General features: G+C 43.4%; 1 protein-coding gene across 12 annotated transcripts in view; it reads left to right on the top strand.

The window, feature by feature from the left end:
* Positions 1-10,166: 10,166 nt before the first annotated feature.
* WNK1 (WNK lysine deficient protein kinase 1) overlaps positions 10,167-25,333 on the top strand; it is a 100,706-nt gene continuing 85,539 nt past the window's right edge. For 9 of the 12 annotated variants that reach the window (XM_032106868.1, XM_032106870.1, XM_032106869.1 and 6 more), the window contains exon 1: positions 10,168-11,751. In XM_032106868.1, coding sequence (XP_031962759.1) covers positions 10,978-11,751 — 774 coding nt within the window. In that variant the 5' untranslated portion in view covers positions 10,168-10,977. Of the gene's footprint in view, positions 11,752-25,333 lie in introns of all 12 variants that reach the window. The other 3 variants (XM_032106872.1, XM_032106871.1, XM_032106861.1) reach the window with 2 other exon arrangements.

Here is a 25,333-nt window from a genome sequence, read left to right as displayed (position 1 = left end):
AGTTCTTGTTTCTCTCTCATGACGTCACAAAAATGTGCTGTGGTCTGCCTACAGCACTTGCCTGTCCTTCTGACTGGTCTGATCCAGCATGTACCGTCACTGGTGATGTCTATTTGTACTATAAAAACCAGAGACTTTATGAATGGGCTTGTAACCTTTTTTTTTCCTACCTGCTGCCTCAGTACTTAATTTTCCTCCTGAATTCACAATGCCCCAGAAATCTGACAGCTGCATTTCTCCTACTTTGCTCTTGGGCAGACATATCAGAACTTCCTACTCAACTGTACCTCTCTCTGAAGGGCTTTATGTTGGTCCTCTCAAAATCCTGCTTGTACAGAACTCCCTTTGGGGGGAAGCAGTTAGTGATCCCGAGCAAGTATAAGGTTCTTAAAATCCACAAGTAAATTTCTGAGTGGTAACAGAAGATTTGACAAGGAAAACTCCCAAATACAATTTTTGGCTTACTTTGGGAGGGATTAATGGGATTCAAACAGCATGTAGTTAGGATTGTGTTAAGATTCTAGCATTCCCAATATCATGTGTCCAGACTAAGAGTGTTCCCTGCGCAAATAGAGCATGTATTGTGTACTACAGGTAAATAAATACAGATAAATGCTGTCTGTCTGTCTATGATCAGCTTTTATAAGGCAAGAATATTTCTTTCTTACCAAGCAAACATGAAAGAAAAGGAATCAAGACAGTAAGCTAAACATGCACTCTGAAATTGCTTAGTCCAACATTTAGAGCATATTGTTGTCAGCTTGCATTTTTAAAAACTCTGAACCAGCCAGCTGAGTTGGCTGAGCTGCTAACAAGCAGGTCAGAAACCACACCAAGTGGTGGTTACTACTCACTCCTGTACAGAGATCTCAAGAGCATTGATAAAATGATATGAACAGCTTAATATCCTGGCGTGGTGTACAGGTGCTACCAGTTTTACAGGCGCTGAAGAGGGTGTATGTCTTGGTTTTGAAACAAGAGGGGTGGATGACCAAGAAAATGTCTATATTCAGAGTGGGTATTTTTTCCTCAACCAAGTATTTCTAGTGATGCATTTTACTGACAATGATGAACTCATTACTCTTAAAATCAGGGTGATGAACTCTGTTATAACAGCTTGCATAAGTAATCAATTTCATGTGCTAATGCATCTCTCATTTTGCATGTTTTAACACAGTAGATTTTGAATGCTCTTCAGGGATTGTCGCGGAAACAATGTCAAGTAATTCAGTATCAGCTCTGTCTTATTGGGACATTATTCCACATTCAAATATATTCAACTTGTCCATTTTTCCATTCAACGATTCACCCTAGTAGTTCTAATGTTACTTTCCTGTGTTACATTAACCCTCTCTGGGGTTAAATGCTTTAAATATCTATAGATTGTTGTAATGCCCAAATAATCACATTTCTAGTCCTCAATACCTCCTGCATGGTAATAACACCTACATTTTAACAGAAATTAGGCCTTTTAAATTAATTTAATTAAGTTAACAGAAATTAGTCCCTTAAAGGAGGTAAATCACAGCATTGTGATTGGCCTTCTTTTTGTTGTTTTTTGTTGGTTTTAATTGACTGTCAATACGTGATCAGTCACATGGGGTGTTACGTATCTGGTAGAGTGAGGGGACAAAAGATTCAGATCAGGAACAATCATAATTTTTCTGATGTGTCTAATAACATATATGATGTTTGAATTTCGGACAAAGAAACACACATGCACTAGGATTTTTTTACAGTTAGGAAGAAAGCTCGTGCAGATGTTGAGCACAGAATTTACACAAACTCAGGCATTTGTGTGATTTGCGCCTCATGCTATCTTGGGCTGCTGCCAAAAGTGTGAGCTGCTGAGAGACTGGTTGTTTCCCCTGAGATTGAATATTCCCTGTAATGCAAGATGTTTTTAAAAAGTAATTTACTCTCTGTGATATTAGAAGTCCTAATGAGTAGATCTATATTTCCTTCTGGGTCTTTTCTGCTGGAAAATCCTGGCAAACCTTGTGATGAATGTTGTGTAATCTCTGTCACTTGATTGTGGATCTAATTCTAGGTACTGGTGTTTGATTTGGGGGATTTTTACTACTTTAAGAGAGACCAGAATTATTTGCCTTTCTATGCCCGGCATTGTTTTGACCCTGAAGTGATGTACCTGTAAATCACATAATCACTAAGAACCTGATCTTCAGACACTTGCTGCTGTGTGCAATGTAAAATGTCAATGGACTGTTCATAGGACTAAGTGCTGTTTCCCAGCTGAAGTGTTTGCAGATTTGGGTCCTGACGATGCATGTTTGTGTGCCTGTCTCCAGCACAGTGGAGAGGCTGCTGGCGGGGAGGAAGAAGGTGCTGGGAGTAAACAGCTTATGGTTCAGGTTCCAGGCACCCAGAGAAGTTCAGCACTGCATCCCAAAGCAGATGGAGTGAACTACAGGAAATTACTCTGGCTCCTCCAGGAGTTTTAATAATTTTTCCTTTATATTGGTAGTGCTGTAGAAAATCTGTCTACCTTATCTTTGTGTAGCTGCAAGTTTTGCAGCCATGACTGTATCTAAATATACCTGTTTCCTGAGGCTTTGTCCTATGACCTAGGGCAGTTGAGGAGTTGTCTGAGCAGAAAGGCATTGCTCCTACAATACCTCATAGTCTGGTTTTCCTGTGACGTAAAACACACTTTCTTGTGTCCCCAGAAGGCAATGTCCTTGCTTTCCAGCAATCAGTGGCAGTTCATAGTTTGTGGACGAGAAGGGGAAGTTGTTTCCAGAAAATGAGAAAATGAAACAGAAACATTTTAAAAGACTGATGTTTCAGGATTGAAACAGCAGAACCACTGTGGTGGTATCAGAGGCAGATAAATTGAGCGAGCTGTTTCTCAGAGAAAGACATTAAAATAGAGGTGTCTCATATATATATATACACACACATGTTATTGAAATACTTTTAAAAACATTTTGTCACATCTTAAAGGCAGTTGAACTATTAATTTCCATTCTGCTCTATTTGAGGCTACTTGATGAGTTCTTGTGTATCTCAGTTAGTTCGGAGAGGCTGATGTTTTGCATTGGAGTCAGTCATTAACTCTTTGTGACAGTTGGTTGTCCACATTGAGGTAGTACCACAGTCATGAAAATGAAACAGACAGCTTTCCAGTTATCAAATACACTCAGTTCACCTCTCCCTTCTCACTGGAACTTGAAGACACTCATCAGCCTCCCAAGGTCTCTGAGGAACATGAAGTAGATTCCGTGGAGTGTTTCACTTAAGATCAAGCGCAGCAAAAGACCTAGTGCTATCTGCAGGGCATCTCCCTGATTCTCTTCCCAGTCTTGGACACAGATTTGAGCAACATGAGAGCTGCTTTGACCTGTGTCATCTGGCAGTGCCCCCCAAGAGCTTGTTTACCCTGGATATTTTTTCATTGGATTATAATTACACCACTGAAACTACATGAGCGGGAGAACTTTGCACGTGTGTAGCAGCGGTCACTCAGGTACAGAACTTTGTCACTTCTAATACCAGTGTGCTTATGTGGTCAGTAAAGCCTTTCACTCCTGACAAAGCACTACAGTAGGCCATGCATTAGCTCTGGGTTGCCAGCATGTGTTATGTTCTGGCTTTGTGCCTCTGCTCCTGGTCCTGGCAGGCTGCAAGAGGAGCCAGCTGCCCCAGTCTGGAAGTGAACAGCTCTGTAATGTGCACAACTTGCCAATCACTCCTCACGCTATTTGGCAAGGAGAGAAGTGGTCTGAGGAGGTTACTGCAGATTCATGTTGCTCCCTTCAGCCAAATGATCACATGTTCCTTTTTTCCTTCAGGAATCCTGCCTTGTCAAGGGCTCCATTCTGCAAGGTGTTGAACCCCACTGTGTGGGGCTGAGTGCTCTCGCTCTCCCCAGTGTCAGTGGCCGTGGAGAACACCCATCACCCTTCAGGAATGTCCAACTCATTTCAGAGATGGCAAGCACCTTCCAGTACTGGATCTGGCAGAAATGGCACCAGAGCACACTAATGTTTTGCATTTGGACCAGACTGTGCTTTTGAAGGACATGAGGAAGTTCATTATGCTGGATATGAGCCTGCTCCTGCTTTGACTGAAGTGAGTAGTATTTTGTTTTTGTGCTTTGATGTAGAGAGGAACAGGACTGGACCTGCTGTGAGAGTGATTGATTTTCATCAGCTTGTGAGTGGTGAGCAGAAAGCAGGGCAGGTTGACTGCTGCACAGCATCAGTCAGTTGCAAACACAGCATCACCATCTTCACACTTCCCTCCACCCACCTCCATCAAACAGCTCCTCTTCATTAAAGCAGTGCCCCTGCCTCTGTGCTTGCTTTAGAAGTGTTATGACACTGCTGTGAAGCGCAGAATTCCCTAAAGCCTCAGAGAGAGAAAAGATAAATGAGGCATCCCGAGCAATTGACTAAAGACACAAAAAAAGGAAGAACACGATGCTGATTTCAGCAAATATCTGTGCTTCCACAACACTTACTCACTGTTTGACTACTTCATGAACTTGTTAAATAAAGGAAACATCACAAGAGTAGCCATGAAGATATTGAAGAAAGAAGTGAGCCATGTTTTTCCTCTGCTCCCAGTAGGACCGACGTTGAATTTGGCCACAGCATCTGCCATTAGGGCTTGATACAGTTTAAAATATACATGAGCCTGAACAATAACTGCATCTCATCTCTGATAAAATCCAGTGTTTGAGTTATTTTAAGTGTTATTCTACCATGTTCTTGTTGTTCAACTTTATCCAAATGGATTATGTCTGGAGAACATACATAGATAAATATGCTAATAATAAATGCAATAATTGATTAGATACGAACAACAGGGAGCCAGCAGCACAGCCTACAATGAACTCTAGACTAGAAGTGGTTACTTGCCGCAGTGACCACTGCTGCCCACTGCCCAGGCTGGCTCCTGTGCAGCAGGAGTGGGGAGCAGCTGGAGGCACGGAGCTTTAAAGCTGCTCCTCTGAAGCCTCTGCTCTCCCCAGGGGAGTGAAGGCTCCAGGCACTGTGGCAGCCAGCAGCCCTCGACGAAGGGAGAGAGAAAAAGTAGCAGAGAGGCTTGCCACGGGATGCAATCCAAGTTTATTGAAGGGGATCCACGGTGAACGACAACAATTGCAGGGTTGCTCCACCTTATAAAGGGGTGTTGAACGGGGGAGTTACCCAGCTAGGGACCAACAGGCGGATCAGGAGGGAGGGACGCTGGAGGGAAGGACTCACACCTGGTCCAATGGTCTTGGTGGGTGGAGGGAGAGGGGTCACATGCCCCAATGGGGCGGGGAGGTTTAGGGGATTTCCAAGAGGGGCGGTCCAAGGGGGATTGACGGGGACCATCTAAGGGTAATTAGGGAGGGCTTGGGTGACAGGCACAGAACAGTCCAGAACTTCGGGAGGGGTTTGGGTGATTGACAGGGAAGGAGCCAGAACCAAGGGAGGGGATAACCATTTTGGGGAGCACCGGGGGAGCAGCTTGGATCTGGGACAGACCAACTGGGAGCAGAAGTGAGGAAGGTAGGGATGAATCATTAGGGTACAAAGACCGTACAAAATACAATAAAAACATCTCATCACCACAGTTACTAATATAGCGGAAAGTTGTACGTTGTTCCTTTAAAAGCACAGGTAACCAACCAGTGACACATCCTTCTGCTGATTCTCTTACTGGTTTATTTTCACATGCTTGGAATCCATTTGTTAATGTAGCTCAGGAGAATAGGGAAAAAAAGGAAAGGAAAAGAGTTATGCTTTCTATTCTAGTAGCTAGAATGGGGGTGGGTGGGTGGGTGAAAGGGAAACTTAGGTTTCATTCTGATGAAGAAGCACATGCTCTGCTCCAGTTTTATGGTGCAGGGTTGTTGACATTTTCTCAAGCGATAAATAAGAGATGTCACATAATTCATCATTCCTGGATTTAGTCTTTCTTACACAGTCTGGCTGCCTCTTTCACTAGTCCTCCAGCTATAGCTCAAACTTTGCTCAGCTGTTTTGGCCATAGTGTGGACCTGTCTTCCTGCAGAACTTGCAGATTCTGTAAGCCAGGACAGCATAAAGAGGGATGTGTAATTTTAAGCCCTGTAAGACTTGTAGTTCTTCCTCTCTTCCAATTCCCATGGTTCCTGCTTGTGGAGAGAGTACCCAGGTTCAGAGGTTTGGGCAGGACTCACCATCCAGCACCATCTGATGGACCACCTGCTACAGAGCCTGAAGACTTAAACTGCCTATAGGTCCTAGAGATGGTTACAATGATTTCATAACCAACCCAGCTTCAAGAGCTACTTACAAGTACAAAACCTCACTAAAAATAAATGTAAGGTTTGAGATTAAGTTTCTGATTAACTTTGACTTGCTGGGGGAAAAAACAATGCAAAACAGAATACCTGGCAAGTTAAAGTCTCTCATTTCTCAAGCATGAGGTCTTGAAATATTTTGTTTCACTTACTTTCAGCTTTAAGAAACAAGAGCGCACACTGTGACAGAGGCCTAGATTTAAGAAATGCCAAGGAAAAAGCAGAAACTGTTGTAGAAAAATTTGTATTGTCACTGCTGTTATATGGCACTGTAGCTGCAATCTGGTAACGAGCAATAAAACTGAGATGAGGAGTTTGCTCTGAAGAGCACTTAGGTTATGGAATAAAATCACATGCATCAAAATTATGGCATAGCCTCCTGTATTGCATAATGTATTGCATAAGAGAAAATAGAGAATAGCTTCTTCCCATTAAGACTTTTTCACATGGACAGGTCATGGATGCCAACAGTGGATGAAATTTCACCGGAGAAAGCAAAACTGAAAAAAAAATTTCTTGATTCAGTCAACTTCAAAATCACACTTCATTCAAAGTAATTTTTTAAACTATTATTGTTCCAACCAAGATGGCTGTAACTATAAAAGGCTTGACAGAAGGATACTTTTATGATGTCAAGTGTAAGCCCTTCGGATTCAATCAAAAGATCGTTTAAGTCTCTTTGCCTGTAACTTCTCATGTATAGTCAGGCTCCTTCTTTCTGTGGATTTTTCTTACAGCAAAAGGCAAAAGAAATATTTTTAATTGGTTGAGGAGCTCTGGCACTGAAACTATTTTAATTAATTGTTTCTAAACATAGAATACATAGAATTTACTTCAGGCTTATTAAATCTTGCTGCAATACTGAAATTTTCCATTTAGCCTAAACAGAGTTTTACAGATTAAAAGAAATAAAATTGAAGGGAAAGCAAGCCCACACTCTTTATTACATTCATCTTTTTTTAGAATGACAAAATTAAATCAACACCCACATAAAGTATAATTGCCAATATCATACCACTTCTTTTTTCAGAGCCAAAGAAGACAAAAATCCATCATTCCCACCTCCAGGTCAGCTGCTCAACTCTTTTTTCCTGCCAAGATGATTGCTCTGCCTACCTCTGCCCAGAAGAGGAGCCAGTAAGAGAAGCTGGGTGTTAGGGACCTCGCACTGAGGACCAGCTTCCCTGAATTTCAAGAGGGCTAAGGAATGTGCTGGATCAGACACCGGGGAGGTGCCTTTTCACATAATTACCACAATTTCTTAGTCGAAGACCGCCTCAGGCTGCCTGTGGCTATGCTGTAGTCTCTTTTGCAAAGCTTTTGCTTAATTAACCGAGGGAAAATATATTTAAGAACAATGGGTGAAAGGCCCTTGGGTAAGAAGGGGCTACACGCAAGGTCTCCTGTAAGCCACATGTGCAGACCACAGGGCGGTGGTTCCCCAGCTGCAGCCCATCTGCCTCGTGTAGGAGATCTCAGGGACGTGGCTGGGCACAGACCCGGAGCTGCCTGCCAAAGCCTACCGATGATGATGCAAGTAGAATTCACCGCCCAGCTCTGTAGGCTGACACCACACGGAGCGATTTATCATCGCTGCCTTGTTTTAGGTACGCGCTTCTGCAGTTCCATCAGGCACCGAGCTGGAGCGAGGTTTGCTCTCTCCTCCTGCTCGTCCCATCCAAAGGGTTGGTGAAAATGCAGCGGGCAGTGGAGGAGGGCAGGTTTCTGCTTCCATGCAGCTCCAGAGGCAGCAACAGCTGGGGCTGGGGCCGTGGTCGTCAGCTCCTGCTGGAGCTCTGCTACTGTGTCTTACTGCTCTTAACAGTATAAAGCCAGCGTGGATACACTGCTGGTGCTACAAATGAATCATCATCCTGCTGGCCAGAGAGATCCACAAATACCTGCTGGCGAGCTGACCCCTGCTCGGTGTCAGGGGAGTTGCTGGTCCCAGCAGTGCAGCAGGGACGAGGCAGATTGAATTATCGATCATTTCGATCATTATCAGTTTTGATCCAGTCACTCTGCTGCTAATCAAATTACCTTGTTCAGCTCAGCATTGTTTTGGAGCGTGTCTATTCTCAGTGCCAATGCAGTTCAAGTGGCACACTGAGGAATACACAAACTAAATCAACGTTTTCAGTGAAGGCAAGCCCTAGGAGGCTTAAGCCATGCAGAAATCTTTACTGTAGACTTGTACAACAAACCATTTCTTGTCCATTATTTTGTTTGTTGTTACAAAGGCTAAAAAGTAGGACAGAAGGATGTATGGAAAACAGCAGTATGCTGATTACTGTGTCAAATTTTATTTGTGAGGAGCACAAGCACGTGAGAATTGCTCAGGTTGATGATTTGTGGCTGGGAGCTGTGGAGCTCTGAAAGGGCCACTTGTGCTACTTTGTGCAGAAGGAGTTAAGGCCTCGCATCAGCAATACACCACTTCCTCTAAACTGCTGGCTTAAAAGTAACTTTTAAAAAAAGTATTTAAAATGACAGTGTGTTTGCTGGGAACATATTACTTACTCAGGGAATTTTCTTAATTTTCTTTTTCTTCCTCAATGTAATTTTTGCTTTGTATCTGCCTGAAAGTCATGGTACAAAATCATTTACTCCTCCTTCAGTACATTCCAGTTGACTTCAAAAGACTGCTGTCGTAAGAAGGAAAGTGCTTGGTTTTGGTATATTGATACAAAAGAGGAACATGATATAAATAATTTAGATGACTCGTCTTTGCCAAAGCCTCGTTAACCTGAAAGTTCCCAATTCATGTCAGGGTTCACGTGGGCTCTGGCTGCTGTACAGCCTGGGTTTTGTACAGCCTGGGTCAACTGCAGCAGCCACAAGCACGACTGAAGCGGTCACAGGATAACACTTGTGTTAAGGGCAGAGGCTGCAAATTCTGTTTCTTTTGAGTAATGACTTTTACAGAGCAGTTGATTGCATTTTAGGTTGCTTGGCCACTTAAAGCCTCTTCAGACGGCCTAAATGGAGGAAAAACCCAAACCCTCACTTGTTCATGCAGTACTCAGCTACATGGCGTTATTGTTGCCCATGATTTTAAAGAATTTAAGAGGCTGTTTGAAAACATGACTTCATCACTGTCTACAGCTTCTTCACGAGGGGAAGTGGAGTGGCAGGCACTGATCTCTTCTATCTGGTGACCTATGGCAGGGCCTGAGGGAATGGCCCGAAGCTGTGCCAGGGGAGGTTTAGGTTGGGTCTCAGAGAAGGTTTTTCCCCCCGAGGGTGGCTGGGCACTGGACCAGGCTCCCCAGGGCACTGGGCACAGCACCAGCCTGACGGAGCTCGGGAAGCGTTTGGACAACGCTCCAGGCACAGGGTGTGGCTCCTGGGGGGTCCTGTGCAGGGCCAGCAGTCGGACTCTGATCCTTGTGGGTCCCTTCCAACTCGGGATATTCAGTGAAATATATTTATCTATTTATCGACAATATTTAACTAAATACATAAATTCAAAATATTTAACGTGTGGGTGTAACACAGGACTTAAAGAAACGAGCAGTGCAAGCAGAGGCGGTGCCTTTTGACCCGCCGGGCAGGTGGACGAAGGGGCGGCCGCGCAGCTGTCCCCCACAGCACATCGGTCCCCTGGCCCCCAGGACGCACGCTGGGATCCTCCTTCCTCGCTCCCTTCCTTCCTCCCATCCCGGGGGAATCCACGGGCGGCTCCGCCGGCGCGGCCCGGCCGCTGGAAACTACCGCTCCCATGGTGCCCCGCGCGCGGCGGGAGCGGCCACCTCCCCTCGGCGGCGGGGGGAGGGGACGATGCGCGGCCCGGGCCCTGGCGGGGCGTGGCCGGCGGCGCGGCCCCTCCTCTCCCCTGTACCGTGTGTCGGTTCGGGCTCCCGCCGTCGCCATTTAGCGCGGAGGCGTCGCCGGGCGGCCGCGCTCGGTCCTGCCCGCCGGGCGCCACCCGGACTCGGCTTGGCGGCGGCCCCGGTGAGAGGCGGCTGTGGGCCGCGGGCAGCAGGAGCAGTAGCAGCAGGAGGAGAAGAAGAAGGAGGAGGAGGAAGGTTTCCGGCTCCTCGCGAGGCGGCCGCGGCTGTTGGAGAGAGCGCGGCCCGGCCGCGCGGGCGGTGGCTGCGCCTGCCGGGCGGTGGAGAGGCCGCGGCCGCCATGGGCGCCCCGGTGAGGCGGGGCTGAGCCGCCGGGACCCCTTTCCCTGCCCTGGGCCTGCCCGGGCCTCTGCCGCTCGGAGCGAGTGACTGAGCGCGGCGGCTTTCTTGGCGTGCGGGCCTGCGCCCCGCTCCCTCCTCGCGTCCCGGCCCCTTCCCCTCCCCGCACCCGGGCCGGCCCCGCTCGCACTCCATTGCCGGGGGTAACTGCAGCCGGGCGAGGTACCGGCGTCTCCCCGCTCGGGGGCCTCCCCGGTGCTCGGGCTTTCCCTTCCCTCGCCGCCCCCCAACTCCATCCCAGCGCCCCGTGTCCGCTCCCGGTGCTCCATGTCGGCCCCGCTGCCCGGCTCCCCGCTGCAGGATGGATGCAGACGCTGACCGGGGATCCACCCCGCCGGCCCAGCCTCCCAGCTCCGCCGCGAGGAGCCCTTGGGACCCTCTGTTGCAGCTGCAACGGCAGCCGCGGCCGGGCGCGCTCCCCGCTCAGTGACCGGCCCTTCGCTCGCCTCCCGCCGCCGCCTCGCCGCAGCCGCGCTCCCCCGGAGCACCATGTCGGGGGACGCCGCAGGCAACGGCCCCCCGGGGCCGCGCTTCCTGGTGCCGCCGCCGCCGCCGCCCAAGAACGGTTCCAGCTCGGACAGCTCCGTCGGAGACAAGCTGGGAGCCGCCGAGCACGGAGCCTCCGGCGCCGGTGGAGCGGGCGGCGGACCGGGGAACGGAGGCCGCAGTGAGGAGTACCGGCGCCGCCGCCACACCATGGACAAGGACAGCCGAGGGGCGGCAGCCACTGAGCACCGCTTCTTCCGCCGGAGCGTGATCTGCGACTCCAACGCCACGGCCTTGGAGCTGCCCAGCTTGCAGCCCGCAGCGCCCTCGGCCCCTGTCTCGGGAGGCAGCGCAGCCCCCTTGGTGTTCCCTCCCGAGGGTGCCGGCCGGACCCCTTACACCCCTGTCACCGTCGCCGAGGCCGACTCGCGGCCGCCGCCGCCCGCCCCTCTCCCCCTGGAAGGACAGTCTGCTGAGGAGCCCCCAGCCGCCAAGGATGCTGCCCCGCTGCTGCCCAAGGAGGAGGAGGAGGGGGACGAGGCAACTGCGCTACCCCCTACCAGTGCCGCTGGCAGTCTGTCAGCTGCCAGCCGGGAATTTGAGGAGCGGAGAACACAGCAGGAAGACATCGAGGAGCTTGAGACCAAGGCAGTGGGCATCTCCCCGGATGGCCGCTTCCTGAAGTTTGACATCGAGATTGGAAGAGGCTCTTTCAAAACTGTGTATAAAGGACTGGATACTGAAACCACTGTGGAAGTTGCGTGGTGTGAGCTACAGGTAAAACAAATAAATAAAAAAAGTGAATTATCACAGCACAGTCACTCTCCCAGGTGCTAGTCATTGTGCTTGAGGGGTGTAAAACCCATCAGCTCGAGGTCTGCTTAATTCGGAAGGAACTGCAGACCTTACCTGAGGCAGTCCTTTGGAAGAAAGGTGCATCCTTTCCGTAGAGTCTGTTTACCTTAATTATTTTAAATACTGTGCTTTCCAAAGAGTTGTTTAGCTTTATCATCACAAAACGTGCTGGAGTTCTGTTTTCTATAGTGTCTTGCATTTTACGCCTCCAAAAGGTAGCTTGGAGGATTGTAAAATCACTTGTGTGCAGCTTCAGGGAGGCCGAGGGAAAATGTGTAAGTGGGTGTCGACTTGAGCTACCCTTAATGTTTCAGAATTTGTTTAGGTGTTTTTCTTAAGAAAAAATGTGGAAACATTAATTTCACAGACGTTTCATAGGTAGCTGGCAGTGGATTCTTGTGGGATACATACACTACATTATGTGTATATTCTAGAGTTATCACACCATTTAGTTTTGCAAAGCTGTATTTTTCATTCCAACTTCCAGGGTTCATACTTGTTAACAGGGACAAGGAAAGAAATTACCTTCTTTCTGAAGCTTGAAAAAACGCCCTGATGTTTAGCCTTTCTAGATGACTGGTGGATTAAACTGGACTAAGACACTGCTCTTGTATCAAGTTTCTGGGCTGAGCAGAGCCAGAGTTCTGTAGGAGCCCAGTGTAAGGATAGCAAGAACACCCTTGGTTCCCTTCGAGTCAGAGCTTGTATAACACACGCAGGTTGCTGTGCAACAACCTGAAAAGAAGTGGGAAGAGCTTGGAGTACCAGGAACAAATACCTGGTGTGCTGGTTTGTTTTCAAAGCCTCGGCGTTAAGTTAATAGGTTTAGTGTTTTTTAGTGTTGGGTTTTGGTGCAATTCGTAGGCAGCCTCATGTAGTACATCTTTATTATTGTTTGTGTTCCCATCCAATTTAGGGCATGCAAAAGAGCATTGGGTGAAAATCCCAAAACTCTCTATAGGGTTTTTAAGTGGTGAGTGGCTCACAAATGATTGAGTGCAGTAACTGTACCAGAACTTTCTCAAAAGCGATTGTATATCTGTTCCAGTCAAACTGAGGGAATTTATTAAATGATTTCTTAATTTGTATTCATATTTGCTTTTGGATGGTTGCTCAAGCATTCTACCAGTATCTCTGTTCATTACGTTATTGCCATTCTTCTGTGCTTACTAACTGTGGAAGAAAGCTTCCAGTTTTCTTTGTGACCCTTAAGCACGCCCTGCTCCTCCAAGCTAGCTACATTCTTGCTGTGGTGGTCTGTTTCAGCATTGATTTTAAATTAAAAGTGAAATGATCAAGTGTTGGGCTCTGCTGAAGCTTTACTTGTATAATTTGAACTGTGAGGAGATTAATAACTCGTCCAAATTATACGGCTTTTATTTGAAATTTTAGTATTTTCAATTTTCAAGTTCTGTGACTTTAATCTCTGAAGACTGTTTTAATCTTCACACTTACTGATCAGAAACTAATGTCAGCTTGGCATCAGTTGCTGTTCACTAATGCTGCCTCTTGAAGTGTCTTAATCATCAGCAGTACCATGTGGACAAACTGTCTGAAGAAGGACCACCTTTGAAGGAATTTAATAAAGAAGCTCATTTTTAAAGGGCATGTTGCTGGGCTTTCAATTGATTGATGAATTTTATGAGTAGTATTGAAAGTGACAGTTTGCAAAAAGCATGGATGGAAGTATTTGCAAGGGAGAAATACTTGATGTTTTGCTCGGAGGGAAACTGCATTGCAGGAGGGCCTTGTGGGTTAAGTTAAGCCTGATTCCAAAGGCTGTAGCTTTCCTCTCACAAGGAGACAGTACAAAGTGACAAGTTTAGAACAGGAATGGGAATTTTATAGCTGTTAGAAGTATTTTCTGGAGGAACTAGACTCTACAGCTAGTAGAGTATTTTAAGATTAAGTCCTGTGTTATTGTTTGTGACTAGAAAGAAAAGGAGGAACTTGGTATTTATTGACAGAGTGGGTATATCCTCCTGTATAGGAAAATGTAGTTGTTGCCAGGTTGATCTTTGTTATGCATGATTTGTATCAAAATGAAATCTGCATTCACAAAGATGACTGAAACTTAGATGTCATTGTTTTTCCAGAATGCCATGGTTTGAGGATTGGTGAACCTTCAAAGCATAATTATTTTATTAGGGAAATGTGAATGATTTTCTTCCATGCTGTATTACAGTAACCACAACTAACTGATGGTTACCTTTAATTATTTTGAAATAATGTTCCTCAGCAATAGCAGAGTTTTTTCTCTATTCCTGCTAGCAAGTGTAGGCATCGGAGGTGTCCCACCTCTGTAGAGTCTTCTAAACAGCACTGCTGAAGATTTGTGGTAGTGTCTGGCTGAATGACTTTTTAATTCTGAATAATGGAACTATGGCTAATTTTTATGTATGTGCTCTGTAGCAATAAAGACCAAAACCTGAGACTATGAATGTGCTTCCTTTCAAAGGAAGTTTGGATGCTATTTATGAAATGCAGCTTGTGTTCCCAAGTTGGTGAAACTGTGGAGGATATTGCTCCATGTCCTCAAGGCTCTTGAATTGCCTGGTAATTGAATTGCCCCTTCTGCTTGATATATTGAACTGTGGAGCAAGTAGAAGGGGGAAGAGCTGAAATTCACTGAGTGACCTACTGGTGTTCTTAGTATCTCCAGCAAGCCAAGGTCCTGGCCAAGACTCTTTATTTTTTCTGGATCTGTGGAAGATGAGTCAATTTTGCCGAATGTAACAAAAACACAACACAGATGGGTTTGACTGATGGTCTATCCTACTTTACTTCGTGACCTGTCTATGTGAAGCAAATTGTAACTGAACCTACTTTAAAATATCATGTGCAGGTGTTTAAATGTGAAGTGCCTGCCTCGCTATGAGTGTAGTGAAGCTGTGGAGAGCTCAGGAGCAACTGCTTTGTGCCAGTGCTCGGCTTCAGTTGCTGCAAGGAAATTGTTAGTGTAGTGTTAGCCTTCAAATACTTTTATTCTTCTTTTATATATTCATCTCAACTCTAGTTATTCTGAGTCAAGTGTGCCTCCTACTGTTGTCATTAGCACATCTCATAAATGGACTGAAATAGTAGTTAGGGTTACTAATTAAAGGGTTTTTAAATAGGTAGAAGTTGACAAAAGTGGTCTTTGTAAATTATGTTTGAGCAGTGAGTTTGTCACCTCTGTACAGTTCAGGTAACGTTGTGGCTAAAATGTGATGCCTTCTCCTGATGCTTTAAGTTTGCAAATACTCTTATGCCAGAAGTATCAAGTCACCTAGTTGGCTGCAAAAGCCAAATCTTAGTGCTGTTTTGCCATCCCTCTGAGTCCCTGTGTGAGTGGTTTTAAATCAAGACTGTAATTTAACTGCTGATTTACAGAACAGTACAGAGTGGTGCAGTCACTTGCTGGACTGCAAAATCTTCTATATAGAATTATTGCTCTGGGTTATTTTAGATCAGTAACTTTTCAAATATGAATGTGCTTGATGATGTGGAGGTCAATTGGGCTATTTTGAACTGTGTATTTGTCAGGCATTTGAAGACTTACCTTTCATTTGGGCAGTGTACTCTCTCAAAGAGGAAGCGTGATTTATGAGCTGTTACTATGAAGGTATTTGCATTGGACAACAGCACTGCTTGTCTGGTATGAGCTGTGTCCCTCCTGTCCCTTGTGTTCTTTGACAGAAAGGGGGGGTTGGTCAGTCAGCACACACGGTCCATGAATGCATCTTCTTGCTGATATGTTGCTTTGCCGTTCCTACTCTGGCTTCAGTGCGGTGTCAGGTTATTCTGCTTAACACGTGAGCTGCTGAAGGATAAAAAAGGAACTGGAGGGCTCTCCCTAAGCAACACAGAGTCTCCAGGGGTAAGAAATGAGTTGGACAGGTGAAAGTGGTGCAAGAAGTTTGTTGTACTCATTACTACTTTGAGGGAAAGATGACTGTGACTTTGGTTACCTTTAGTTATAAATCATTTGAGTAATAAATTGGTGTAGGTTACACGTGTGCAGTTCTGTGGCAGATGCCTAACTACAAACCAAGCATAGTGTGCAAGCACTCCAGCTTACAAATGGATTTTTCTTACATAGGCAGTAGCAATGAAAAACCAGCTGGGAACAAGCATAAGGCCAGAACTAAATGTGAGCCATGAGATTCTGTAGTGCACTCTGGTAAAAATGATAATGCAACTGACACTTTGTAGCAGGAAACAGCAAGGTATTAAATAATATTTCCATCTGTCAGAATTTTTCTGAGTCTAACAATGTTAACTTAAAACTCACAGTGCAGGAAGTTGCTTGGGTGTGATGTATAGCTTCACTTTAGTGACACTTCAGATTTAATGATGCCTATCTTTATCTTGTAGTCTTAAAGCTGTATTTAATAGTGATTTTTAGGCCAGCAGACAACAATGGAATGCAGTTTCTATACTCTGGAGTACAGACTCCACTGCAGACTGATCATGATAAATATCAGCTTGCTGAAGTCAATGTGTAATTCTTAAAATTCTCTTTTCTTTTTGGACTGGCTGAACTGAGAATGTTTCAGAAGCTGCACATTCGAGTCTGACAACCAAAAAAGGTCTTGTGTCACATAACTGTGGCATCCTGTAGTTTTTTTTTTTTCCCCTTTTTAAAAAGCTGGTTGCATATTGCTCACTAGGACTCCTGACTGCAAAGATGCTGGCTCTGATGCATAATCATGTAGCTACATTAAAGCAAAACAGAAAACCAGATCTAGACCTTTCTGCAGTGAGAGGAAGCTGAGGAGTGTGGACCTGGAATTCATCTGTCAAGCACTGTTGGAAAATGAGTTAGTTCTGGAGAAATAGTCAACATCCTGAAACAAATATGCATTCTTTGAAAGCTCTGACTGTGGTTTAATTCTGATTATTTAAAAATACATTTTCTGAAACTTTTACTGGAAGATCAAGTCCAAGTCTAATGCAGTATGCTGGCTCCTATGCCTACCCTGTACTTCACATCAGTGTTTATAATGCTTTACTAGTTTGTGAGTGTACTTGTATGTGGCTGGAGCAGCAGTGTGCCTCCTGTTTGTGACTGCTTCTGGGCCAGATGTCTTTGTCACAAATGTAGATTAATCAAGGTATGTGACGATCTGTCAGCATTATGCTGTCCTTATTATCTCTTCTGTTTTCAGCTCTACAAATTCCAAAATGCTGAAAGTAAAATCTGTGAAGCTGTAAGTGTACAATGGGCTTATAGCGCTTTCAGGATGCTGAATTTCCAAGTGTGCATATGCAGGGAACTTGAAATTTTGTGCAGTGAAGTCTAAATTTTTGCTGGTTTTTTAATGTCGTAGGGCAGAACAAATTACTGATACTTACTGGCTTCAAATCTCTGATGTGAAAGTTTCTCCATTAGCTAAAGATGAAACCCCAGCCATATTCTTGAGTGTTTGTGCTGTAATTGATACAATTGACAACTTGATAAATGACATGGGAAAGGAGCCAGACTAATTACCTGCAGAAGTATAAACAGTGGTCAGGCTCCCTCAGATTTGACAAAGGTGACCCTGAAAGAGAGAAGGGAGCTTTTGAAGTACATTCTGGAGCTGCAGCTGTTACGAGACCTCTACTGAGGAAAATAATCTTACCTCAAAGGGATATCACTTTTGGAGATGGCTGTGGTTCAATTTGTAACTGGCTGGTTGTGAGGTAATAAATATAATCGGATAAGTACATTCTGAAAATGCAGCGTTTCTTATGGAAATAAACAGGCTCTTATTTGTCATTTTGTGGGGGTTTGAGAGGTGCAGAATTAAATCTCTTAAATGAGATTTGTTTTGGGCTGTTGTGGTTTAAAACACTTAGCTTCATAACAAAACTTTTGAGGGCTGAGGAAAAGTACCATGTCTATAATCTTTCTTTGAAAGGGAAAAAAACCCTCACCTGATAAAAGCTCCCTGGAGACATCCTGTATAGAGTCCTTTGAGAGCTGTCTAGCAGTGTAATAAATAAAACAAGCAGTAATAGATCTGTGGTAGTCTCCATGGATGCAGTGCTCGGTACAGTGCAGTTCTCAATACCTTTTGGTTAGCAATATCCCTCTGGGCCACATGTGCTATTTCTCATTTTGTTGGTTCTGTTTCATGCAGCAGCTTGTTAAAACATCACAGCTCTGACTGACACCCAGGTTCTCCATACTGCATGTGACAGAGTTGGTGCTAAGCACTGCTAGCCTTGATGCTTCCTGTCATGCATTTCCTGTAAAGATTACCATCCTTTTCTTGAGATTACTAATTGGTAACTCAAATCATGGTTGAGTTGAAATAAAAGTTGAGTGTTTCTCTGTTTAGTTTGTCACTGTACATAATGGATGTAACTTTTAAGTTATAAGAAAGATAATAAATATCACGTAAATTTACAGCTGGGCATAGGACTTTCTCTTGACTTAGCATATGTTTGTGGGTTTTGTTGTTTTTGTTGTTGGTGGTGTTAATTTTTAATAGCAGATGGTAGGAAGTTCCTGGTTTTGACTCTTAAAACCATGGTATCATTATCTGAAGTTTTAACTTGATCATGATGTGTGTACACCACCCTTGGAAAAACACTCTTCCAGTACGCTTGGAAAAATATGAGTTCTAAATAGCAGGATTTGTCATGCTGAAAATGGACTTCTTGGAGTAGTCAAAGGCTTTTATCTAACATGAACCATCTGCTTATCTTTTCAAATCTGTTGTTTAAATTCTTGTCCAAATGAACAAGACTCGGTTTTTATGCTGGCTTCATAAGTGTTTTTGTGGAAGCTGCTTACGTTCCCAAGGACTGTCTTGTAGCTGATTTTGAGAATCATTTAGGGGGTGTGTTGAACCTTAAACAGTGTTAGAATGTTTTTGGTCGAGGTACTACAGATATCCTTCTTTCTACTTCATTTCCAGCTTCCTCAGTATATTTACAAATTGTCATACCAGCACTTCTCAATGTGTGGTTTTGGTTGCCCTCATTCCCTTGAGCTGGGGGAAGTGAAGAGGTGATGAGGATTGAATCTGTGCCTCATTTGAGGTCATGTTTGAGAGAGGGAGCTTGCTCATGTCTTGTCTTGTGGGCACAACCTACAGAATACTCCTTAACTCCATGCTGCAGAGGATAAACTTTGTGTTAATAGTGTTTTGTGCTATGCTGTCCTCTTAACCTAAAAGTAGATCCATGCAGCAAGTTCATCACAGGTGTTGGCAAATTCTTTTTCTAAAAAGTCAGACTAAAGTAATAGATGGAATGCAGTGACCAAAATTCAGATTCAGTTCTTAGGTGTACTTCTGAACCTCATCCCACTTGTAATTTTCACCTGGTGATGGCAGGTGCATTGCACATACCCACATTGTTCTGAAGTGCTGCAAGATTTCCTTGGGGAATTCCAAGCAGCACTGTGTTACTTTGCCTGGCTCACAAATAATTTAACATGCTCTCAGGTGATTTTTTGGCAAAGGAAATGGCAGCCTGATAAAAATTGGACTGGTAGTGTTATGTTGTTATATCATAGCCTTCTAGAAGCTGTGTGAGTATTAATATGTATCTAAAGCAGCAAGCAGTTTTTACAATGATAGCTCATTCTAAATCACTCAGAGACAAACTGCTAAGTTTGAATTTGTCATTTTAGGTCTAAGGAGAATCTTTGGGAATGCTGCCTATACACTAGAAATCCTCTAGAAAGAATACTGTATACTTTATGGCCTTGCAACTAAAATACCTATGAGCTTTCAATGTGATGTGTCAATGACACTGGAGTAAATGTGTTTTCATGTAGGTGGTGCCATTTTTTTTCATGATCTGTATGCCCCAGAACATGGTTCTGAAGTCACCTGGTTCATCTACTGGCAATCTATGGGCAGCAGTTCTCTGGAGTCTGTTCTTAGGACAGGATCACTATGGTGCATTTCAAGTCTTCTGATTTTTGTGGGTGGTTAGCAGGACTCCTCACATGTTACTGGTAAGATTAAAATGAAGGGGAAGCTTTGGAGACTCTGATAGCATCCACATCACAAGTTGTGTTTGGAGCCATAGTCCAGAGTGGTTCTGATCCTGTTGCCTTTGTTAAACAAGCAGTCCCTGATAGAACCTTGCAATAGGTCTCCATTGAACTGCTCTTGTCCTGCTGTAGGAAGGTAGCAGACAGTGTGGGAAATAAGCTTTATTAGACCTGTTATATGAAGTAGGAGTTACATTGTTTCGATTTAGGTGTTGTGGAGCATCCTTTTTATCTGCATGTTTCAGCCCTTTCTAGTTTCATTGCATCAGGAGTTGAAGATAGTGGGTTCTGATAGCACATTTGGGGCTGGTGGCAGAAAGCAGAAAGGTCAAGACGGAAAACCCCAATTACGCAGTTGTGAGTTTAGTGCCACTGTTTAGTAGAGTTTGAAAAGAGTAGGAATACCAATCTCTTTGTCTGTAGTTGGGGCAAATGTGAAACAGCTTTGCTGAGCTAAGTGGGAGATAGTACAAAACTGATACCAACAGCCATGTGCATTTTGTCTGCTTTTGGCCAGTTAATGTAGTCTCGTGATAGTTTAAAACTTTTCACTTGATGGGGTTACCCAGTTTTCCTTGGACATTTTCCTCCCTTAGGGTAGCCTGTGACTTGCTTCTCCTTTGCTGATTGTTGGTGGCAAGTTTGTGACCTCACTCTGAATATATTTTGACTGCTTCTATCCTGGGATAGGCTAATGACATGCAAACAATAACCCCCAAATATTGCTATTAAAAGCTTCAGCAATCCAGGCTGATTATCTTAAGGATCTGCAAATCTGTGTGAGCTTATGCAATATGCATCTGTTAATGGCAATTTCTGAACTGTTAGCAGGTTTTGCTTAAATGTTGCAAAATGTTACCATGTCTGTTTTCAAATCTGCCTCTTTTAAATGAGACTTCTATTCTAACAAATATTTTCCAACATAGAACTATTTTTGGTTTGTCTTGATCTTTATTCAGCTGCTTATGGTATGCTTTCATTTGGTAAATGTAGGTTATCTATCTATATAAAAATGCAAGATGCTATGTTAATGTGCTTTGTTTTGTTATAGCTAATTTGGACTTGGTCTATGAGTCCTCCTTAAATTGAAAATGTCATAAGTGAGGCCAAATTTGAGTTAGAGAGTTCTTGAAGGAGTCCATTCAGATAAATATCCTACTGTAAAAAATACAGTCTGAGAAGTGATTGATTTTTTTGATTTTTTTTTTTAAATATTGCCCCTTCTGGATGTAGACAAGTAGAGGTAGACAGTATGCAGAATGGCCTTTGAGGGCAGGCTTTTTATTTGCATTTATCATGATTTGGGGTTTAGTCAGTCATTTGGCTTGCCAGGAAGGGTATGCTGAAAAGGGAGAAACAACAGAAATGTCTGATACAAAAATAAGACTTGAAGTTCAGTTTTAGAATGATTTTTTTTTCTTCCTGTGGCTTTCTCTACTTCCTTTATGTACAGTTTGAGCTTCTTTCTGCAGACTCAAAAGCAGAAATGTATTTTACGTTCTTTGTGCCAGGAGCGGTGGTGCTGAATTACACAGGGTGCTTGAATTTGAAATGTTTTGCCTCTTGATGGCAACTGTGAGCCGGTTAAGGTGATGGTATGATTTCTGTTGCTGATCTCTTTGTACAAGCCTGAACATATCTGAGATGTTCAGTATTTACCCTCAGGAACCAAAAAAAAAAGTCAAGAGCCTCAAGGTTGCTGCTGAAGACTTAAATGCTGTAGCACGCCAGTGTATTGTCTATGTTCTGTACCTGAAGATCTGTCACAAAGTGTCTTTAATACTCAGGTTTCTTGCAAGCATTTCAGTGCAGCTGAACATGACCAACTGTGAATGATAACACTTCAGATAGGAAAAATTAGGTGCCTTGATTTTATCTTGGGACTGTGGCTCAAAAAGAGTGATGTTCCTCCTCCCATCCAGCATGGAATCTTACTTCTCAAGGTTGGGCGAATCACAGAAAATTTAGCAGAATTGAAGTTTGATTTATTGGTGTTGGAGAGTCTGAAATCTGCTTTTATTGTTGGCTTGTTGTTTTTATTTCTAACAAACTTTGAGAGTTGAAAAGCATTTACAAGACAAAAGTGGGGAATAGCAAAAAACCTTGTTTCTTAGGATGTACATGACATTTCAAAGTTTTAGGACTAGGCAAGTTTAAAACAATTAATTGATTCTGAAAGGTCCTATTGCTGTGAATGGCTAGTTCATGAAAGTATCAGTGAAATACTTCTACTAAAGTTTGTGGATTTCTTGCCTGCTTTTTTGCCAAAATGGTTCCCTTTGTAGTCTTAGATTAGTAATACCATATTGAAGAAGCTACCTGCTGTGGACATGTATCAGTTTGTGTTTTCTTTACAGATGAAATATTTTTGTAACTTTCATGAACATGTAAAATCATTTTATGGGTGCATTCAAACTTTGAGCCCCATAAGACCAGCAGCCTGTAAGGTTGAGCATTTTGTTGCTATTGGTTGTGGGTTTTTTTAGTATTTTGTAATAAATTGTGAACATGCACATTTTGTCTTTGAAAAACTTTGTGACCATAATTTAAGTGTTTGAAAGAATTTTTTTGGAACTAGTGAGACATCTATCCCAAACCAGCATCTGTGGCCTAGTTAGTGGGTGGATGACTAAGTGCTCCAGAAGGTTTTCTGGGTCAGTTTTCTAAGATACACAGTTGAATTGGTCTGAAGTGTGGAGTTTAACAAGAGTGAGAAGAACTTTGTAGTCTTCCTGCTCCAAATGAAGAGATTTTGTGAAAACTCCCAATGTACCCAAGCTATAAATGGCTTCTGCTTGATAAACCTGTACTGTAAAAATCCATTTGTTGGCCTCTGGGAGAAGGCGTCCTTGGATTCTAAACCATGTGAGTGATAGGGTTATGAGTTGGAAATGGGTGATGAATTAATTTGGAAGAATCTTTTCATATAGGAAAACTAACGCTAGTGCAAACAGTGATTATGTCAAATGGTGAAGCAAAGAAATGGTTCAGTTTTGTGAAGAAAGCTTAAGTAGCTTTAGGTTAGGTTGGGCTAACCAAAGGAAGTAAGCCAGGATCAGCTGGGCTAAAGCAGCTGGCTGTACTTTCAACATCAGCAAAATAATTCCCAAAATTCTTTTGTGGAGGGCTCTGTTATTTACTATTACTGCAAATTGCTGGTTTGTGTTCTGAGTTGTTCAGCTGAAGGTTTGCTTTGCTGCACTTCTGCAGTGGTTTGACCTCTGTCAGAAAACAGTTGTGGCTTCTAATGTGGCAGCTTATAAGATAATACCAAATTTCTGAAGTATGCTTGTGATGTGTGATTGTGCTGTTGTAGCATGTCCAAAACTGTGTATTGCTCAACTTCTGGTCTCGATAACTTTTTGCAACAAACCACATGGTTTGGGTAACCGTGTAAAATTTGAAGGAGTGCAACTACTTTAAATAAAGAGCTGATAACTACCAGGTAATGACGCAACTGATAAGCATTAACTAAGTTGGTATGGGTGACTGCAGTTAAAAAGCAGCAGGCTGTGAGCTTAGCGATGTTTTAAGTATAATTTGTCACTTAAGAGGGGTATGAAATCTGAGGAAGTTGGCATTGGAATTCAGAATGGAAAGAATGAGTTGGTTGATGATGTAGAGAACTATTTTCCATTTTACCTTTGACTTCTGTCCTTATCTTCTCCAGCAATAATATTCAGGGAAATGGTATCTTTTGTTTCTCTTGTTCCTGTGTGGGAATGGTAATTGTTCTTGCTTTTTACCTGTTCAGGAAATATTCTCATTCCTTCCCCCTCCAACAAAACAGTGTATCAGTCATTGCCAGTGCCATTTTTTGCTTTATTTTCTAACCTTGGCCTTCCTGAATCCTCCTGTGGTCCCAGTATAAACCATCTGGCAAAACAAGGATTTTATTTTCTCCCTCTTCCCCCTCTTGCACTCTCAAATGAAGCAGATTTTGTATCTGTGTTCAGCTACCCTATGTAAAAGAAGAATGAGCATGTTTAAAACCTGCATCTAAGCTTTGACTCCTGGAACTGCCTCATCCAAACTTAGATTTTCCAGCTGGTAAGTCAATCTTATCCATGGAAATGTGCTTACTGTTCTCTTGGGAATTTGCTTTATACTCTTGCCTTCTCCCTTCCCCCTTCTCAAGCCAAATTTCTTTCCAGGAAGGGGAAAAAAAATCCATGGACTAGATTGAGCTTCAGCTGAATAGGGTGTCTCATTTCAGATATACTTTCTGCAGCTACTCAAATGACCAAAACATAAGTGACAGCTGAGTTGTCCGTTTGTCATGGGTCAAGGGCAGTCCAGCTCAGCAGTTTCCCTTTCCTCTTCCCCGAGTTTTGTTTGGAAGCAGTAGTGATTTGCCATTTTATATAGTCATCCTCTTGTCATAAAGGCCAGATGGAAATACATCAGTTGTTTAATGTATAAATATTCAGCCCAACAGCTGTGAGTTTATCAGGAGTCACTGGGATCACAAGTTGGTGACCAAATTGTTTGTTTAGAGGGCCATGAGCATTACTCTAACTTGAAATAAAGCTGTCCCATGAAAATGTTAGAAATAGTCCAAGACCCAATTAAAGAATGAATGAATGAAGGGGAACCATTTAAATGCAAAATCCCTTTTTTCAGATGAAGTTACATTTTTTTCTAGAGTATTACAGAAGTCCTACTATGCTGATGAGGATATTTCATCCACTGATCCTGCATTCTACTGACACTCTTTCTAAAGCAGCTAAAGGATTGCTCTGAATTCTAAGTTATTAATTTTCTCCAACACGAAGTCTCCTTTCCTTCTGTAGTTTTACTAGGTAAGAACATTTATCCAGAATATCACCCTCTGGTCTTTTGGCCAGTTGATAATCCTCAGTCTGTGTTTCAGTATGTATTTCTGGCAAAAAGGCTGAGTTACCTGTGCGATTCTGGCTAGCAATGAATTGAATGTAATGAGCGTTGTAGTAAATCTGCTTGACACTGATTATTAAGGGGGTTAACTTGATTTTGCAGGTTGCAGAGGGTTCTTTGTGCAAATAAGGCTATTTATTCCAGTAATATTGAGAAAGGGAGGGATGGCGAAGTCTGCCAATGGCCATTGGCTATTTGGTTACAAAATGTCATGTATTCCATGGGCTGCTGAGCATAATGTGAAACAAAGTGCCATAAAAAAAAACGTTGAGTGCTAAGTCCATGACTGAAAAAACACTTTAATGGGAGAATGGGCATGGTCATTAACTTAAAATAGCTTCTCTGCAGAAAACTATTGTAAAGCAAGATTGTAATTATTGACTAATGAAGACTGCAGTGTATAAGACTGAAACTGAATTAGAAAGGAAACAAAAATTTGCAGTAACTACAGACTGTTAAAAACCATAAACAAATGGAGAAATTGACCACGATTTAGTGAAACCACCTGTTTCTCAAACCTTGAGAGGAATTGTGCCTGTTGCCCTGAAAAGCCTTGTTGTTCAAAGGGGGTAGCTAAGACATTTTTCATGTCTTTAGACAACAGAACAATAAATGCAATTGACCACACTG

The sequence above is a fragment of the Corvus moneduloides genome, chromosome 4 (assembly GCF_009650955.1).
Source record: "Corvus moneduloides isolate bCorMon1 chromosome 4, bCorMon1.pri, whole genome shotgun sequence".
NCBI classification, from domain to species: domain Eukaryota; kingdom Metazoa; phylum Chordata; class Aves; order Passeriformes; family Corvidae; genus Corvus; species Corvus moneduloides.
Note: the sequence above shows the minus strand (reverse complement) of the source record. Positions and strands in the feature narration are given on the sequence as shown.